Source organism: Dasypus novemcinctus, chromosome 3 (genome assembly GCF_030445035.2).
Source record: "Dasypus novemcinctus isolate mDasNov1 chromosome 3, mDasNov1.1.hap2, whole genome shotgun sequence".
Lineage (NCBI taxonomy): Eukaryota > Metazoa > Chordata > Mammalia > Cingulata > Dasypodidae > Dasypus > Dasypus novemcinctus.
The window spans coordinates 105,547,274-105,568,734 of NC_080675.1; the positions used below are offsets into that span (position 1 = coordinate 105,547,274).

At 35.5% G+C, this 21,461-nt stretch overlaps 1 protein-coding gene across 1 annotated transcript in view; it reads right to left on the reverse strand.

Annotated features, from left to right (window-relative positions):
• AQR (aquarius intron-binding spliceosomal factor) overlaps positions 1 to 21,461 on the reverse strand; it is a 163,023-nt gene that overhangs the window by 78,817 nt on the left and 62,745 nt on the right. Inside the window, exons 9-12 of the mRNA XM_058293866.2 lie at positions 19,524 to 19,600; positions 17,463 to 17,527; positions 3,402 to 3,518; positions 1,328 to 1,441 (exon numbers count right to left, since the gene is read on the reverse strand). Of these exons, the coding sequence (XP_058149849.1) occupies positions 1,328 to 1,441; positions 3,402 to 3,518; positions 17,463 to 17,527; positions 19,524 to 19,600 (373 nt within the window). The remainder of the gene's footprint in view (positions 1 to 1,327; positions 1,442 to 3,401; positions 3,519 to 17,462; positions 17,528 to 19,523; positions 19,601 to 21,461) is intronic.

The following is a 21,461-nucleotide window of genomic DNA, read 5'->3' on the forward strand; positions in this document are numbered from 1 at the left end:
GCTTCAAGGGCAGAACAAAAGAATAGTGTTTGTGCCCTGCTTTTGTTTCGATCTCTGGGGAGAGAGGATTTCCCTGGATAATACCTCTAATCAGTAGGGGTAAGGTACAAGAAAATGGATATAGCTATAGGAGGGTGACTTGATAAAACAGTGTCTGAGATAACATCTCTAGTCTTCTTTTACGCCCATGTGACACAGAAAGGATCCAGAAGTTTTTATGTGCCCCATTGTGGATGACAAAGAAGGAAGCTAAGATTATGGGTGAATCTGCCAGGGGATTACCACAGATAATGACAAAATGTCTGCATCCCAAACCTGAGATTGGGCTGTCCAAACCAGGAAATGAATAGAAGGCAGACTTCCAGAAAACTACAGCATCAACAAGAACAAAGCTGGGGTCTCATCAGCAGGGTAGGCAGCCAAACTCCTTGGGAGATGACCATACATTACCTGTGCCAAGGCAACAGACCACACACTACACCAGCTATGGTCACTTCAAGGGCAGAGAGAGAAGTTCAGAAACAAGCAGGAGAGACATTTGAACTGGGACAGTATGCAGATCACTCCTCTTCCAAAACCATGATGCTATGTTAGTGTCTTTATATATCAAGATGCCATCTTGGGGGAGGGGGGGAGCGGGTGTTCAGTGGCTAAGTGCCTGCTTTGCATGTATGAGGTGCCAGGTTTAATCCTGGAACCTCCTAAAAAATAAAAAAATAAAAAAGATGCCAATATGGGAAAGAAGAGCAGAGACTCCTTGAAAGAGAGTGGAATTGATTATGAAAGAAACTTTTAACTTATGTTTGTTTTAAAAGACTTTTTTAAAGCAAAAAGAACTGACTTTACTTTAAACTGGCCAATAAAAGTTTCTTTCTACCATCAGAAGAAACAGAGCTCAAGAGCAAGATGTGAACACAATAGAAAACAAACATCAGTACGTTTTGGGGGCATATCTGAAATTTCAGTCTCATCGCATGTGTTCATCTTAAAAATGTAAAAAATGCTTAAATATACATTGCCATATGTTGAAATGCTATTTCATAAAATAAAACTGATGGTAAAGCCAGTATTTAAATGCTTCAAGCTGGACCAGTAACTAATATGACTACATATCAGATATCAGTATACTGATACCTGGGACTGAGAGGCGCTGTGTAAGAAAGTCAATTTTTTTCATGAAATAATCAGAATTAGCAACATTTTAAATACAAAACACAATAACACTGTTAAATGAGTACCTTTTTCTATCTGTACTATACAAAACATAAATAATAACATGACCCAACCTTAAGGAGCATAAGCAAAGGTTACAAAACATTTCAATTACCTGTAGAGAAGTAATTCTATCATAGTGAATTGTGGTCATCTCATTCTCTGTCAGAGCATTTCCAGTCTGGTCATTAATTTCAAAGCCAGTATAGAACTTAAGCATATCCAACAGCTGAAAGGATATATTTAAATTTACAAACTATATGAACTAAGAGTGAGAAAACATGAACTTATTATAAATAATAAACATGCTCATACACTTTCTCAGAGATGCTAAAAACTTTTGCAATATTAACATTGCAACAAATTTTTAGAACATATACCAAAGAGGTTTATTTGTGAAAATAAAATATATGCCTTGTAAATATATTGTTAATAATCTATTTCATAGACATGGTTTCCAACAAAGAATTAAACTATAACCCCAATGCTAAAATACAAGAAGAGGTTCTAATAATAATAAAAAGCCAGGCATTAAAAAAAAAAAACAAACAATAAAAAAGCACCTCCCAAAAACTATTTTATATTACTACAAAATTTAATAAAAGTATACCACTAGAGGGAACTTCTGAGGTATTTTACTTAGATCATTCAGAAGAATTTTCTAAATGAGAGGAATTTTAGAGTTCATAATTGTAGATACTTATTACTACATGTTAATTTTATTAGGGAAAAACAGTAAGGTGGAGAGAGTCAAGTTATTCATTTCTCTCATCAGTCTCCAAACCCTTTCTTTGGGATAGTTCTCCCTGCTAATGAAGCCCTGCCTATCCTCTTGTGGTGGCAAAATTAACAGAGCCTATTGGCTACACTTACCTCAAATAATTCCTACTACTTTTGGTTCTAATCTATGGTAGATATTAGACTATTAATATATTTTAATATATGCAGCAAATCACAGGATAGAAATTTAAAAAGAAATTTTAAAAAAAGAGGAATGCTCACACATATGAGACAAAACAATTCTTGAAAGAGTTACGAGGGAAGCAGATGTGGCTCAGGGAAGGGGATGTCGCTCAAGTGATAGGGCCTCTGCCGACCATACGGGAGGACCTGTGTTCAATCCTTGGGGCCTCCTAGTGAACAAGAAGAGAAAGTGTGCCTGTGCAGCAAGCCAGTGCCCACATGGAGAGGCGAGTGCCCACGTGGTGAGCCAAGTGCCCCCGTGGTGAGCAAAGTGCCCGTGAGTGCCTGTGTGGCGAGCCAGTGCCCATGTGGCAAGCTAGGTGCCCGCACAGCAAAGTCAAGTGCCCATGCGATAAGCCAGAGCCCACGCAAGTGAGTCACACAGCAAGATGATGACACAACAAAAGAGAGATGAAGGAGAGAGTCAAGGTAAAGTGCAGCAGAGACCAGGAACTAAGATGGCACATTTGACAAGGAACCTCTCTACATCAGAGGTCCCCAGGATCAAATCCTAGTAAATCCTAGAGGAGAAAGATAAGAAAAGAAGACAAAAAGAGAAACATATACAGAAGATCCCAAAATGAATGGACACAGACAGCAAAAACAGGAGGGTGGGGGAGGGGAAGAAAAAAAAGTATATACACACACATTAAAATTGTATTATCAATTATTATCATTGGAAAACAAACCTATTTCTTCATAACACTGGAAGAAATAGAAAACACTAAATATCTGCCATCCTACCCAAGGCAACAGAATATGTGCCTCTATATGCTTCTATGCTATCTGCCTCTGACACCATGATTTTATGCAAAGAGAGATGAACAGTACTGGGGCATGGTTCCCTGAAAAATTAATGCTCATCATCTATTATATTCCACAGTTACGTGGAATACCATGGTTACTGACATAACAGGAAAATATGTGAAAATGTGGGACGATATATCATAATTTAGGTCAATAATTTATCATAATTTAGGCCAATAATAAAACCACATGGATTTAACAAAAGGTTATAATGTTTTATTTTAGAAGTTACTTTTACAAATGCATTATTTTGTATAAGACTTTACTTTTAAATGACTGATTAAAAACTGACATTGTTTAATATAAGTATTTTAAAAAACTTACTTTGTGTCATGTCTTGGTACTCCCAATTGTATAAGAAACAAAAGACTGCTTTAGACATAAAAGCAAAAGGTATGTTCAGATATACCAATGTTTACCTGGGAAAAAAGATGGCCATCCTCTTCTCTACGAACAAGATTAGAAAGGTAACAGTGAACCAAAAGGTGGGAATCATCCAGGATGGTATTAAACCAGCGCCTTGTGGGCAGCAGGGCCTAGAAAAAAATAACATCATGGCAATAATTTGCATGTATTTTTCACAACTAGAAAATTTCACTGATATTTAATACAGGAATGATTTTTATCACATATAAAGTACCCTCCAGCCTCCCCCAAAACACACTGGCACAGTACAAGAGGTATGGCTCATGCTATAAATAATTTCAGCACCAATGTTTATAGCTTTAAAATAATGATGATGATATCAGAACTTCTGACATAAAACTGAAACTAAAATCCAGCATTGGAAGGAATCACAGAGATGACCTCCGCCAGGAGTTTTCAAATAAAATCTTACATGAAATCCCAATATGTACTGTATGTAGGTTTTAAGACTGGAAGTCCTCTGAGAGAAAAGGGAATGGAGACCCCTAAGCGGAGATTCCTTTCTCCCTTAACTCCACTCTTTTCTCCAATGACAGTTAGTAAGATAATGTAGTAGAGTGTAGTAGATTGAATTATGTACCCCAATTTAGAAATGTTCTTAATCTTGATTTGTGTTCCTATGGGTGTGAACCCAATGTAGATGGAGTCTCTTACTGATGTAATTTCAGTCAAGGTATGGTCCAAATGAGTGAAAGAGGATCTTAATCTGGATTACTAGAGTTAGTTATATAGAAACAGATTTTCAAACATAGAGAAATCCTGGGGAGGAGCCGGAAGTCAGAAGTCAATGGAACCCAGGAGAGAAAGAAGAAGACATCACCATGTGCTGCTAGGCAGGTATTCAAACCAAGGAATCTCAAGGATTGCCAGCAGCTAGCAACAATCCTTCCAGGGAAAAGCACCACCTTGTTGACACATCAATTTTGGATTTCTCCTAGGTTCAAAACTGCTGCTTAAGCCAAACCACTGTGTGGTGTTTGTCATAGCAGCTTGATGCTCTCCTAGAAACTCTGGGAGAGTGACAATCTGTTTGAAAACCATTAATCTAACCAAGTGACTTCATTTTATACGTAAAGTAATTGAGATCCTAAGTAGTGAAAAATCAAGTTACCGGCAGAGCTGGAATCTAAATGAAAATCTATGGCTGACTGCTAGTCCAATATGCGAATTCTCATTTCATTAACCACCCTACCTCTCCACATAATGAAGAATAGGATTTTTTTTTTCAATTTCCGTCATGAAAGGAGGAAAGGAAAAGGAAAGGATTTGACCTTAATTATTTTCTTAAAAGATTTATTTATTTATTTCTCTACCCTCCCCACAACCCCAGTTGTCTGTTCTCTGTGTCTATTTGCTGCGTCGTCTTCTTTGTCTGCTTTGGTTGTTGTCAGCGGCACGGGAATCTGTGTTTCTTTTTGTTGCGTCATCTTGCTGTGTCAGCTCTCCGTGTGTGCAGCACCATTCCTGGGCAGGCTGCACTCTCTTTTGCACTGGGTGGCTCTACTTAGGGGGGGCACTCCTTGCACGTGGGACTCCCCTACGCAGGGGACACCCCTGCGTGGCATGGCACTCCTTGCGCGCATCAGCACTGCGCATGGGCCAGCTCCACACGGGTCAAGGAGGCCTGGGGTTTGAACTGTGGAACTCCCATGTGGTAGACAGATGCCCTAACCACTGGGCCAAGTCTGCCGCCTGATCTTAATTATAGTAACTCTAAATCTGAACTTCCCGTTAGAATCCTGTACCAGATAGTATGAAACATTCTTTCTAAAGAGTATTAACTTTAAAAAATTGACAACAATAGCTCTATTTCTTTTCATTTAAAAAAATTAGGCAAATTTAGCTGTTTGGTGAAGATGGAAGTATAAAATACTCCAGGGTGCCATTCCTCCCCAGAATCTTTGAACAACTAGCAAAAATTGGCAGAGCCATCCTCAAGACTTTCAGAGAAGAGTAAAAGGGTTGCAGTAACTGGGTAAGAGCCGAATCAAGAAAATGTAGTGTTTTAAAAATGTAGGAAAAGCTCTTAGAACTCTTGCTATCCATCCCCACCCCCCAGCATGGTGTGGAGTCAGCCTGCACTCCCATTGTGGGTCCCGGGGCATGTTCTGGGAGAGCAGAGTAACCTCTATACATATACTGGGATGCCTATATTACTGCCAATCTATCAGGTGGCATCATGAAAGAGTGAAACAGGAAACTTGTCTGTGACTCAGTCTGCAGGCAGAGAAGCTTGCAGACAACTGGAGCAGTGTTAAGGATTAAATCAAAGTGGCCTGGGGCAAAGATATATCTGTTTTAAGCCACAGTGGAGCAGTCAGGAAGGGAAGAAAGTCTATCTCATAGGTGGTAGAGGGGGCATTCAAATTCTTCAATTCTTCTAAATAGAGAAATTCCTGAGGCCACTAACAAGCACAAGCCAGGACAAGATGCATGCTGAGAAAAGACAGAGAGGAACCTTTACTTGACATTTGTCTTGGTCTTATCTGTTTGACAGGAGGGCTAAACTCTGAAGTGGAGCACCAGTCAATAAGGAGCCAACATGCAAATGAATGTGAAAGGAATTATTTGCACTGATTGGTTTTTATTAGCTCCTGACACACAAGAAAATCTCTGTCATATCACCAGCTGGATACAAACTTGAGGAATAGACAGCTCAGGGACTAAATCCCTGAGTTAACACTTTAAAATACGAATATATATGGTATGCAACAAAATATTATAAGACAAGGAAATAGGAAATGATGGCTCATCCAAAGGAACAAAATAAAAACCAATGAAGACCAGACTCTCAATATACTGGACAAATATTTTTTAAAAAATGATCCTTCATACACCCAAGGAGATAAAAAAGAGGAAAACCTACAGGATATCAGGAAAACAATGACTGAAAATATGAGAATCTCAACAAGGAGAACTTTTAAAAATAAACCAAACAGAAACCTTGGTGTTGAAGACCACAATAACTGAAATAAAAAATTCCCTAGAGGATTCAACAGCAGATAAGAGCTGCCAGAAGAAAGAATGAGTGAACTCGAAGACAAGACAATTACAATGACTGAGGTTACAGCACAAAATGAAAAAAGAATGAAAAGAAAGTGAACAGAGCTGAAGAGCCCAATGGGACACCATTGAGCATGTCAATATAAATATTATAGGAGTCCCAGAAGGGAAAGAAAGAAAGGGGCAGAAGAAATATTCAAAGAAATAATGGCAGAAAACGTTTCAAATTTAACAAAAGACATGAATATATGCATTCAATAAGTCCAATAAACTCCAAAGAGGAGAAACTTGAAAAGGACCATGTCCAGACACAAAGTAGTCAACTGTCATTTGTCAAGGACAAAAGAGAGTTCTGGAAGCTGTAAGAGAAAAACGTGTTATGTACAAGGGAGTACCAATAAGATCAAATGCCAATTTCTCATCAGAAACCACAGAGGCAAGAAAGCAGTGAGATAAACTATTTAAAGTACTAAAAAGAAACTACTACCTACAAAGAATTTTATATCTGGTAAAACTGTCCTTCAAAAATTAAGGAGAAATGATGACATTCATAGATTTTTAAAAAGCTGAAGGAGTCTGGCACTGCTATATTTGCCCTATAAGCAATGCTAAAGGAAGTTTTTCATACTGAAAACTAGAAAGTGGATTGAGTAGCATAAAGAAACTGCAATTTCTGGTGAAGGTAGCCATAGGAATAATTAAAAAGCCAGTACTACTGAATTGTGTTTTTTGGTATGTTAGCTCAACTTTTTACATGTTCCAAAAGAAAAAGACATAAAGTAATGATATATCTTTGGTTTTAGATAGACAATTAAAAGATGTAATTTGTTACAAAAATGGATAGAACATCTAGGAAATCAAAGACTTGAACAATACTGAAAACCAACTGTACCTACCAGACATTTACAGAACTTCACCCAACAGCAGCCATATACACATTCTTCTCCAGCGTACTTGGACCATTCTCCAGTAAAGACAATATGCTAAGTCACAAAATAAGTCTCAAATTCAAAAATATTGAAATTATACAATGTATCTTCTCCTACTACAAAGAAATAAAGCCATAAAAAGGAAAACTGGAAAATCAAAACTTACATGCAAATTAAACATTGCACTTAAACAACAAAGGAATGAAAGAAGAAATCACATAGAAATTAGGAAATACCTTGAGACAAAGGAAAACAAAAACACAACATACCAACTTATGGGATACAGCAAAGACAGTGCTGAGAGAAAACTTACTACTCTAAGTGCTTATGTTAAAAACAAAGAAAGCTCTCAAATCAGAGACTTATTTCAAAACTGGAGAGTAAACTAGACCCAAAGTAAGGAGAGAGAAGAAAACAAGACTAGAGTGGGGATCAGTGGAATAGAGAATAAAAAATAGAGCAAATCAACAAAAACAAAATTTGGGTCTTTGAAAATATCAATAAAATCAACAAACTTTTGGCTAGAATGACAAAAAAAAGAGAGAGGACATTAATAACTAAAATCAGAAATGAAAATGGGAACCTTAACACCAATACCACAGAAAAATATTTACATGGGGATACTATGAACAACTGTACTCAGACAAATTAGATAACCAAGATGAAACAAATTCCTAGAAACACAAAAACTACCGACACTGACTCAAAAAGAAACAGAAGCTATCAAGAGACTAATAAAGAGTAAAGAGATCAAATCAGTAATCAAAAACCTCCTTATAAAGGAAGCCCAGCAAGGCAGGTGTAGCTCAGTGGATGAGCACGTGTTTTGCATGTATGGGATCCTGATTTTGATCTCTAGTACCTTATTTAAAAAAAGGCCTAGGGCCAGATGACTTCACTGATGACACTGATGAATATTATCAAACATTACAAGAAGTAACACGAATCCTGCTGCAACTCACTCCCAAAAATGAAGAGGAGGGAACATGCTCTAACTCATTCTATGAAGAAAATATCACCCTAATATCAAAGCCAGACAAATATATCACAAGAAAAGAAATTACACACTGACATTCCGTAGGAATACAGATGCAAAAATCCTCAACAAAACATTAGCAATCCAATTCCAAAATTACATTAAAAAAAAAAAGAATTATACATTCTTTTCAAGTGCTTACGGATCCTACTCTATGAAAGACCATACATTGGGTCACAAATCAGATCTCAATGAATTCAAGATTGAAATTATACAAAGTACTTTCTCTGATCATAATGGAATAAAGCTGGAAACCAACAAAAAGTGGAAAAGGAAAATTCACAAATATATGGAGATTAAACAATATACCCTTAAATAATCAGCAGATCAAAGAAGAAATTTTGAGATACATCAATAAATAACTCAAGATGAATGATGAGAACACAACATATCAGAACCTATGGGATGCAGCGAAGACAGTATTGAGAAGGAAATTTTAGCCCTTAATGCTTACATTAATAAAGAAGAAAGAGATAAAATCAAAGACCTAACTACACAGTTAAAGGAACTAGAAAAAGAACAGTAAACTAATCCCAAAGCAAGTAGAAGGACTGAAATAACAAAGATCAGATTAGAAATAAATGAAATTGATAACGAAAGAAAAACAAGAGAGAAGTAACAAAACCAAAAGTTGGTTCTTTGAAAAGATTAACGAAATTGACAAACCCTTAGCTAAACTGACAAAGAAAAAAAGACAGAAGATGCAAATAAAAGAAATAAAAACCAAATTCCCTAATGAACATAGATGCAAAAATCCTCAACAAAATATTAATCAAATCTAACAACACATTAAAAGAATTATTCATCATGATCAAGTGGGTTTTATATTAATACAAGACATGCAAGGGTGGTTCAACACAATAAAATCAATCAGTATAATATACCACATTAACAAATCAAAAAAGAAAAACTAGATTATCCTATTGTTCCCTGCAAAAAAGGCACCTGACAAAATACAGCACACTTTCTTGGTAAAAATACTACAAAAGATAGGAATTAAAAGAAACTTTCTCAACATGATAAAGGCCATATATGAAAAACCCACAGTTAACATTGTACTCAATGATGAAAGACCGTAAACATTACCATTGAGATTAGGAAGAAGATAAGGATGCCCACTGTCACCACTGTTCAATACAGTGCTAGAAGTTTTAGCTAGAGCAATCAGGCAAGAAAAATAAAAGGTATCAAAATAAAAAAGGAAGACGTAAAATTTTCCAATTCACAGATGATATAATCCTATATCTAGAAAGTCCTGAAAAATCTACAACAAAGTTGCTAGAGTTAATAAACTATTTCAAAAATGTCAGGATACAAGATCAACACATAAAAATCAGAGGTATTTCTATACACTAATAATGTACAATCTGAGGAAGAAGTCAGGAAAAAATTCCATTTATGATAGTGCCTAAAAGAATCAAATATTTGGGAATAAACTTAACCAAGGATGTAAAGCATTTGTATTTAAAAAACTACAACGCATTGTTAAAAGAAATCAAAAAGGACCTAAATAATTGAAAGAACATTCCATGCTCATGGACTGGAAGACTAAATATCATTAAGATGTCAATTCTACTCAAATTGACATACAGAGTCAATGCAATCCCAATAAAAATTCCACCAGCATTTTTTTAAAGAAATGGAAAATACAACTATCAAATTTATTTTATAAATGGGAATGTAGCTGAAAAGAGTAGTCTAGGATGTTCCGAATAGCCAGAAACATCTTAAAAAGAAAAGTGAAGTTGGAGAACTCTCACTTCCAGACTTTAAAACATATTACCTAGCTACAATGGTAAAAACAGCACGGTACTGGCATAAAGATAGACAGTAGACTAATGAGACCAAATTGATAGTTCAGAAACAGACCCTCACATATCTATGGTCAAGTGATTTTTGACAAGACTGTCAAACCCACCCAACTCAGGCAGAACAGTCTATTCAAAAAACGGTGCTGGGAGAACTGGATATCCACAAGCAAAAAGAAAAAAGATAATCCCTATCTCATACCTTATACAAAAATTAACTCAAAATGGATCAAAGACTTAAATATAAAAGCAAGAATCATAAAGCTCCTAGAAGAAAATGTAGGAAAACATCTTCACGACCTGGTGGTAAGTAGTGGATTCTTAAACCTTCCACCAAAAGCAAAAGCCACAAAAAGAATCATGGATAAATGGGACCTCCTCAAACTTAAACTTTGACTTTCATGAGTCAAAGGACTTCATCAAGAAGGTGAAAAGGCAACCCACTCAATGGGAGAAAATATTTGTAAACCATTTATCTGATATAGGTTTGATTTCCATTCTACATAAAGAGAACATACAACTCAACAATAAAAGAGCAAGAAATCCAATTTAAAAATGGGCAAAAGATTTAAATAGACATTTTTCCAAACAGGAAATACAAATGGCCAAAAAGCACATGAAAAAGTGTTCCATATCACTAGCTGTTAGGGAAATGCAAATCAAAACGACAATGAGATACCATATCACACCAAAAAGAATGGCCATTATTAAAAAGCAAAAAACAGTAAGTGCTGGAAAGGATATGGAAAATAGGAACATTCTTTCACTGTTGGGATTGTAAAATGGTGCAGCCTCTGTGGAAGACAGTTTGGCAGTTCCTCAGGAAGCTAAATATAGAATTGCCATATGATCCAGCAATTTCTCTATTAGGAATATATCCAGAAGAACTGAAAACTAACACGAACAGACATCTGCAAACTAATGTTCATAGTGGCATTATTCACAATTGTCTAAAGATGGAAACAACTCAAGTATCTATTAACCAATGAATGGATAAGCAAAATGTGGTATAAATATATAATGGAATACTGTGCTGCAATGAAGAAATGAAACTGAGACACATATGATAACATGGATGAATCTTGAAGACATTATGCTGAGTAAGGTAAGCCAGACACAAAAGGACAAATATTGCATGGTCTCACTAATATGACCAATACAAAGAATAACGCATGGAGTTAGAACCTACAGTACAGGTTATTAGGAGATAGGAGAAGGGCTGAGAAGAATTACTGATGCTTAATGAATGTAGAAGTTTTAATTTTACTGAAATGGATGGAGTTGACAGTAACACATTAAAGTGAATAGCAGCTGGTTTTTTATAAATGGGAATGTAGCTGAAAAGAGTAGTCTAGGGATGTAAATGTCAGCTGAAAGAAAGTTAGAGCATAATCCAGGGACTGAATAACACAGTGAAATCCAGAGGTGGTTGAGAATTGTGGTTAATGGTACAGATGCAAGAGTGTCCATCTATGTGCTAGAGCAGATGTACATAATTACTGCAGGGTGGTAGGAATGTGGAGAAGCATGAGAAAAATACAACTGGTGTTACCTATGGACTGTAGTTAATAGCAATACTGTAATATTCATGCATCTATGCCAAAGATATACTGTGCTGAAAATAGGGGAATATGGAAAAAGTGTGCCAAATGTATGTTATGGATCATGATTGGTGGTAAGAGTCTGATGATATTACCTCAGAATCTGTAACAAATGTTCCACCATGGAACATTGGTGCATTGTCAAGGGGTGTTGTATGGAAATTCTACACATGTGAATGACTGTTTTGTCAGTTCACAAGTCATGTAATAAAAATATGTTCAAAAAAAATAATGTGGGTTGGGGGAAAATTACAGCAAATATAAGATATGGACTATAGTAAGCAGTAAGATTTTGACGATATTCTTTGATAATTTGTAGCATATGTTCACAACAGTGCAAGGTGTAGGTGGAGGGTTGATGTATGGGACCTTATATGATGTTATGCATGTTTGTTTTATAAGTTCACAATTTTTACTATACTTACTGTTTATGTATGCTCATGTATGAATGATATGCTTCAATTAAATTTTTTTAATAAATGGAAAAAAAAAACAACCTCAAAGTGCAAAATAAGAACTATATACCACGATCAAGTGGAATTCATCCCAGGTATTCAAGAGTGGTTCGCCATAAAAAAATTAATTAATGTAATAGACCATACTGACAGAATAAAGAGAAAAAAACACATGAATCATCTCCATTAATTCAGAAAAGGCATACATGAAAAATCCACAGCTAATACCATATTCAAGAGTGAAAGACTGGAAGCCTTCCCTCCAAGATCAGGAACAAGACAAACCCACTGTCACTACTGCTACTCATAATTGTACTGGAAGTTCCAACCAGAGCATTTAGGCAAGAAAAAGAAACAAAAGGCATCCAAATTGGAAAGGAAGAAGTAAAACTTTCCCCATTTGAAGATGATATGAGCCTATATAGAAAATCCTGAAACATCCACAATAAAACTATGAGCTAATAAACCAATTCACTGAAGTGGCAGGGTGCAAGATCAAAACACAAAACTCAGCTGCGTTTCTATACACTACTCTGAACAATCTGAAGAGAAATCAAGAAAAACATTCCACTCACGGTAGCAAGTAAAAGAATCAAATATCTAGGAATAAATTTAACTAAGGATGGAAAAAGACTTAAAACATGGTGTAGCAGTTTGATATTACTGATGAATTCCAAAAAGAAATATTGGATTATGTTTGTAAACTGATCTTCTCCTCTGGGCATATTAGATTACACTGGATTCATAGGTTTACTTGATTAAGTAATTATGTAAACCTCTGTGCCAGTAGGGCGCTGAGTCCCCACGCTTTGGTGGGTAGACACTCACAGATAAAAGGCATGGGAAAGAAAAGAGCTGGGGGTTCTTAATGCTAAAATTTTGATGTTGGAGTTTGATGCTGAAGTCTTAAGCTGGAGTCCTCGGAAGCAAGCACACAGAGGAAAGAGAAGCAAGCCCCAGGAAGAAAGGAACCCTGAGCCCAGAAAGAAGCAAGACCCTGAAAGGGAGGAACCCTCACAGTCGTCGGCAGCCATCTTGCTCCAACACGTGAAAACAGACTTTGGTGATGGAAGTAACTTTTATGCTTTATGGCTGGTAACTATAAGCTCCTATCCCAAATAAATACCCTTTATAAAAACCAACCAATTTCTGGTATTTTGCATCAGCACCTCTTTGGCTAATAAACATGGAACACTATAAAATATTGTTAAAAGAAATTAAATACGTAAATAAATGGAGAGACAGTTTGTGTTCATGGAATTAAAGACTAAATATTATGATGTCAATTCTGCCCAAAGCAATTTACAGATTTAACGTTAATACCAATATAAATTCCAACTGAGGAGTGAAGGTGGTTCAAACCATTGCGTGCCTCCCTCACACAGGGGAGGTCCCAGGTTCAGTTCCAGTGCCTTCTAAAAAGAAGACAAACAGACCCAAAGAGCAGACAGCAAGTGCAAACAAAACTGGGGAAGGGGGAGACGGTAAAAAGAAATTCATCACAATAATGGGCCCTGGATACTCAAAACCATCTTGAAAAATAAGATCCAAGTTAGAGGTTTCACACTTCTCAGTTTTCAAACTTATTACAAAGCTAGTGCAATCAAAACAGCATAAGGCCAGACAGACCAATGGAACCAAATTGAGAGCTCAAAAATAAACCTCCATCTCTATGGCCAACTTATGGATATACAAAGAGCACCAAGGGTACTCAAGTAAGAAGGAATAGTTTCTTCAACAAATGGTGCTGGAAGGTCTGGATATTCATAAGCAAAAGAATGAAGGTGGGCCTCTATCTCACAAAATATACAAAAATTAACACAAAATGGATCAAAGACCTAAATATAATACCGGGACTATAAAACTGCTAGGAGATGATATAGGGAAGCATCCTTAGGACCTTGTGTTAGGCAATGTTTTTTTAAAATTTTACACCCAAAGCATAAGTAACAAAAGAAAAAAATACTTAAATAGGACTTCATCAAAATTAATTGTACATTAAAGAATTTCATCATGAAAGTGAAAAAAACAACCTATAGACTGGGAAAAAAAATTTGGAAACCACATATACAATAAAGGTCTAATATCTAAACTATATAAAGAAATCTTAGAACTCAACAATAAAAAGCCCAATAATCAATAAAATACACATTTCTCCAAAGAAGACATACAAGTGGCCAATAACCACATAAAAGCATAAAAGATGATCGACATCATTAGCCATTAGGGAAATGCAAATCAAAATCACAATGAGATACCATTTCATACACATTAAGATGTCAATTCTACTCAAATTGATATACAGATTTAATGCAATCCTGATAAAAATTCCACCAGCATTAAAAAAAAAATTGAGGGAAGCAGACTTGGTCCAGTGGATAGGGCATCCGTCTACCACATGGGAGGTCCGCGGTTCAAACCTCGGGCCTCCTTGACCCGTGTACACCTGGCCCACGCACAGTGCTGATGCGCACAAGGGTGTCCCCCACATAGGGAAGCCCCATGTGCAAGGAGTGTGCCCCGTAAGAGCCACCCAGCGTGAAAGAAAGTGCTGTCTGCCCAGGAATGGCACCGCACACATGGAGAGTTGATGCAGCAAGATGACGCGACAAAAAGAAACACAGATTCCCGTGCCACTGACAACAACAGAAGTGGACAAAAACAAGAACATGCAGCAAATGGACACAGAGAACAGACAACTGGGCAGTGGGGGGGAGAAATTTTTAAAAACAAATTGAAAACACAATCATCAAATTTATTAGGAAGGGTAAGGGGTCCTGAATAGCCAGAAACATCATAAAAAGGAAATGTGAACCCTTATCTCCAGACTTTAAATCATATTACCTAGCTATAGTGGTAAAAACAGCATGGTACTGGCATAAAGACAGACACACAGACCAATGGAACCAAACTGGTGGTTCAGAAAGAGACCCTCACTTGTATGGTCAAGTGATTTTTGACTAGCCTGTCAAATTCACACAGCTTGGGCACAAGAGTCCATTCAACAAATAGTGCTGAAAGAATTGGACATCCATAGCTGAAAGAAGGAAAGAGGACCCCTATTTCACATCTTACCCAAAAATTAGCTCAAAATGGATCAAAAACCTAAAAATAAAAGCAAGAACCATAAAACTTCTAGAAGAAATTGTAGGAAAATATCTTCAAGACCTGGTGGTAGGTGGTAGATTCGTAAAGGAGAGATAAGAGGAAGGCTGAGATGGACTATTGATGTTTAATGTATGCAGAAGTTTTAATTAGCTTTACTGTAAAAGTGTGGAAATGTATAGAGTGGATGGTAACACATAGTGACTAACAGCTTGTTTATAAATGGGGATGTGGATAAAAATGGTAGTCTAGGTATGTAAATGCCTATTGACAGAATGCTAGACAATAATCTAGGGAGTGAATAGCACAATAAATCAAGAAGTGGATGAGAACTGTGGTTGGATAGTACAGATGCTAAAGTGTTCTTTGTGAGCTAAAGAAAATGCACATCACTACTGCAGGGTGTTGGGAATGTAGAAAAGCATGGAAAAAATACAGCTGGAATGACCTATGGATTGTGGTTAGCAGTAATAATATAATATTCTTACATCTATGTGAAAGATGTACTGTGTTGATAATGAGGCAGTATGGAAAATGTGAGCAAATGTAGACTATAGACATGGTAACAATCAGATGATATTATCTTACCTGTAGCAAATGTTCTACCACAGTGTGGTGTGTTGATGAAGGGGTATTGTTTGGGAATTCTGCACATGTGCGTGATTGTTTTATAAGTTTACAACTTCTGTCATAAAAAAATGTATTTTAAAATAGGGTGGGTTGGGGGGAAAACACATCAAATGTAAGATACTGACTATGATTACTAGTAAGATTTTGACAATATTCTTTCATAATTTGTAACAAACGTCTCACAACAATGTAAAGTGTTGGTGGAGGGTCGATGTATGGGACGCCTTATGATGTTATGCATGTTTGCTTTGTAAGTTGGCAACTTTTACTATACATTTATTGTTTATGTATGTTCATATATAAATGATATAAAGATAATAATAATAATAGGATGGGTTGGGAGGAAAATACTTTGGTTAGTAGTAATTTTTTGACAATGCTTTTTATTCATCAGTTAAAAAGGTTTAACAACAATGCAAGTTACTGGTGGTAGGGTGAGTTATAAGAGTACTCTATGATGTTATATATGTTTATTTTTATAAGATCACAACACTATTATTATACACTTATTGTTTATGTATGTTTATGTATGAGTGATACACTTCAATGAATTAATTTAAAAAACAAACAAAAAGCAATGAGGCTTAAAAGAAATTTAAAAAACCTCTATGATGGCATATTACAATATCAAGAAATAAATTGTCATTGCTGGAATCATGTTTAATAACTGTATTAAATACCTTTTTTCTACAAAGAGTAGCCTATGTTGGATGGCACAGTTATATAAAAACTTTGAAGGGCTAATTACCTATGAGTTCCTTCCCTATGTAGCAACTCGAAACAAACTAAGGCCAGTTTAAGATGTGTATTAGACAGCCAAAGTGGTGCTGATACAAAATACCAGTTATCTATTGACTTTTATAAAGGAATTATTTGGGGAGAAGCCTACAGTTACCAGGCCATAAAGCCTAAGTTACTTCCCTCACCAAAGTCTATTTTCACCTGTTGGAGTAAGATGGGTGCCAACATCTGCAAGGGTTCAGGCTTCCTGGGTTCCTCTCTTCCCAGGGCTCATTTTCCTCCAGACTCAGCTGCTATGCTTTCTCCAGAAGTCCAGCTGTAGACCATCAGGTGAACAGCTGTGTCTCTCCCCCCAGGGCCTTCTCTCCTTCCTCATGACCAAGCTCCTGTGTGTGCTTACCTCCCGGGGCTCCAGCTCAAAACTCCAACTAACTCCTGTGCCTTGTCATTTTCTCTGTGAATGCCCACACATCAAGGGAGTGAGGATGCAACGTCCTACTGATGTGGTCCAACAAAGCCTTAATCATTACTTAATCAAGTAAAAGTGAAACCTTTGAGTCCAATATAATCTAATATGCCCAGAGGGACAGACTAGTTTATAAACATAATCCATTATTTATTTTTGGAATTAATAAACAGTATTAAACTGCCTTAAGGTGATAAAGAAATATTTCAAACATAGTCATATACTTTACCTTAGCCCCCTTAATGATTCTAAAACAGAAAAGTGACCATAGATTTCTCACCTCTAGATCAATCATAAGTTCAATGAATCGTTCACAGTAATGAACTTTGTCCATAGTGACAGGTTCTAAAATAAGGGAGGAAATATTAGAATTTTTCTAGGCATTTTTTGTGCTGTATCTTAAAGTTAGCAGTTATTTAATTATTTGTCATTTGTATCATTCCTCAAGATTGTACTAACTATAATTCAGAATAAGGATCTCACTTACATTTGAAAACCAACAAACCTTAACCTTACATTTATTTATCTATGCTAAATATGAGAAACTTAGCTTGGTTCAGAAGCACATTTTTAAAGTGTTAATTTGATGATTAGATTTTGAAAATACTTGGCGACATAATCAGAAACTTTTATATCGCTTTTGTTTCATTTTTCCTTATATATATACCAAACTTTTAAACGTTCTATAATGTGCATCAACATATACATATATGTGTTCATGCACATAAACACATATATCTTTAAAGTGCATAGAAAAAGGGCTGGAGAGATACACACCAAACTAATTAGAGGAGTAATTCTTATGACTTTTTTCCATGGTACATGTATTACTTTTGATATTAAAATGCCAACAACAAAATACTTTTTAAGTTCACTATCTAATATTCTATGCTATTCACTCATAAACTTTCCCTAATATAGTATTATGAAAACCATTCTTGTTTTTAAATAATTACAACTTTGTGGCATGGCATGGCATGACATATTTTTAATTTAAGTAAAAGTTTTTTGTCTTTTTTCTTAATGCCATTTTACCAACTAAAACCATCCTGCCAAAATTATTTCAATTAAAAGGAAATCATTTTAGGGTTCTATTACTGCTTAGGGTATGGACACTTAGCAGTGACTAAAACAGTGCCAGACCTGTAGAAGGCACCCAACAAATGCATATATAAATCCATTTATTTATTTGTAGTGTACAGGAAAAAGGCTTCATGTAAAAGAAAAATCTAAGATATTCTTGTCTATTATATGGAAATGTTTATTGGAACATTTCCAGGTAATAATGCTCATAATCCAGACCCTAAAATAATAGAACAGAATTTAAAGCTGAAAAAGACCTTAGAGAATATCTATTCTAGAACATCTTTTCCAGCTCCTTATTTTCCAGTTGAAAAACAGGACCAAAGAAAATTATTTTATGGTACAGAGTTAGAGGCTAGGTTAGAACTGGAATCCAGGTTTCCTGGGAATGAGCCTAGGTCATAAAGTTGTTTAAACAAAAGAAAATAAAGGAACAATTTGAAAATTAAATCCTTTCAAACCAGCTCTCTCTTGCTGTCTTTCTATCTTGCTGGAATCAAAGGAAAATACTTTATTCAAATTTTTTTAAAAAATTAGCAAACTCTCTATTCTCTATCTATTACCTTGAGAAAATTACTGGGAATCTCCAATTTAAAATTGGAACATAATGCTCAAAGTCTGAGCTCTGGTGTTGACAGATTCACATTTTTGCATAAGATGGCCTTATTGCACAGTTTTAGTCAGGGCTGAAACACTGTTTTCTGACAATACATAAAAAACATGGTAGTAATAGCTATTGGTTTACTAGATGCTAAAATTACCGCAGGTCCCTTCTTATTGCTATTTATATATTTTTCAACAATAAATGGAGGCCATAAAGAAAGGAAATTTTCCTATTTTATTTTTTATATTTCTAATTTAATTTCATCTTATATCCCATATCTCAAAAATAATTCTCTTCCATTCCAAACCATATTTGATAATAATTGGTGGTTATTCAATATCATACTGTAGATACCATGGGGAGTTAGGACAGGGTCTGAAATTATCAAGTTCACCACTGTATCCCAATCTAAATAAGCTAAAAAATTATTTGCTATATAAATGAGCATTTCAATAAGCATGCTGGTGCCTTTAATATAACCCTTCAGGGCAATCACAATACTCAGATTGTAGCATACTTGAAAAGGAGAAGACATATACTTTATCATCATTACAATTAAAAATCATTATAAGAGCAACATATAAAATACATATATGTAAATTCTACAGAAGCATCTGAATGAACTGAGCAAACAGAGTAAAAGGACATAGTTACCAGAAAGTGGGACTGATTTCAGCACAGAAATAAACTTCTGGATGAGTTGTGAGAGAAATCTTCTTTCTCGATAGGCCCTAAAATCAAAGATTACATTCACCAAATTATTTCTGAAAAAAATTAATTTCAAAAGTAAATTTTTAAACATTGAACATGCCTTTCTTACACTGTTCAATGCTCCATTTCTCTCTGAAATTGGGAATATTATTTGCCAACAGCTTCTTTGTATGTAAATGCAGCACCACATTAAGAAAAAAAGAGCCAATTACTAGTCTAATATGCCATCTAAGAAAGCTTCTCTTTCAAGTACTATAAAACAGTTTACTTGTGATTTAAGGGTCAGGACTGGAAAAGAGTTTTCAAAATTACTTTTATACTCTGCCCTTATTACTATAAATTTAATGCTTAAATACGTAGTTAAAAAGAGATGAGCAATTTTACAATTTAACCCATCTAACATATTAAATATGATTAACTATTATAATGTCTGAAAATTAAATGTTAATTTAAAAAAAAATTTTCTACTCATAACTAATTCAAGGCACACTGTGTAGCAATCAATCAACAAACACTGATCAGGTATTAGATTCCTGCAAATAATTATATCAGCCCTGCAGAAAATACAAAAAGGGGAAGGACTAAAATTGACTTGAAATAACAAGTCACATACTGTAAAGATAATTAGTAATACAAGCTTAGGATGTAATTACTAAAACTAGCTGGCATTCACTGAGCTCTTACTGTGCCAGGATCTGAGCTGAATTGTGCCAAGCACTTCATACAAAAAAATCTCATATAATACTGACTACAGTCCTTTGAAATAGGTACTATCATACCAATTTCAGGATGAGGTTCTAAGAGGTGAAGTAACTTGCCCAAGGTCATAGAGCAACTAAGTCTAGAGGCCAATAAATCTGAGTGTAGAAGCCATACTCTAAACCAGTATACACCTTCTAAACCACTACACAAGTAACTGCCATCTGAATATATAACAGAAAATGTATGTTCTGCATCAAAATGTAAGTACAATGGCCTGATATAGACAGTCTGAAAGAGTTTTATATATACAAATACACACACGAAGTAACACTTTATTATAAACAACATGTAAAATACAACATAAGGAATATTGTGCAAATTGTTAAGAGTCACAAGGATTAGTTTTTTTTTAGAGGAAATGAGGAAACTTTTTGTAAGTTCTGATGTCAGAAAATCTAAACCCAATATACAGAAAAAGTTAAATGGGAAGACATGGTTACATTTTTCACTATATGGACAAGTTTTTAGACAGTTAATATTCAATTGAGGGGGGTGGACGGAAAAGGGCACTCAGGGAAGGAATGTCTAAGATACAGTGAATAGACCAGTCCAACAATTTGGGGAGTCACAAAAAAACAGGAGGTTTTTGAAAAAGTGTATCCTACAGAAACAAGGAAACCACTAAAAGCTCATGAGTAGGAATATGGCAGAATAAAAAAAAGTTATGAAAATAGTATATTATGCTACATTGTTGTGGGAAAGCTGGAAGAAAAACCAAAAAGGAATTTATAGTAGTAGTTTAGTCATGAGGTTGTAATGGCCTAAGCGAAGATGATAGTAATAGGAACAGACAAGAAGGAATAGAATGTACAAAGGATAGTAATAGGAACAGACAAGAAAGAATAGAATGTACAAAGGACTAATCCAATATGACTGACTGGCTAACTGGACAAAGCAACCCAGTCAGAGGACTGGAATGTTCTAAGCCCATATGGCTGGGAGAATTAAAGAGGGCAGAAAGGTGTGTTTGGAAGTAGAAAACATGAATTTCATTTAGGTAAGCCAATTTGAATTTGTGGCAATGCATCCAAGTAGATGAATATCACAAGACATTAAATATATTGAAGACAGGAAAGAAGAGAAGTCAGGGCTGGAGAAATTTAGGATTAAATCACACTG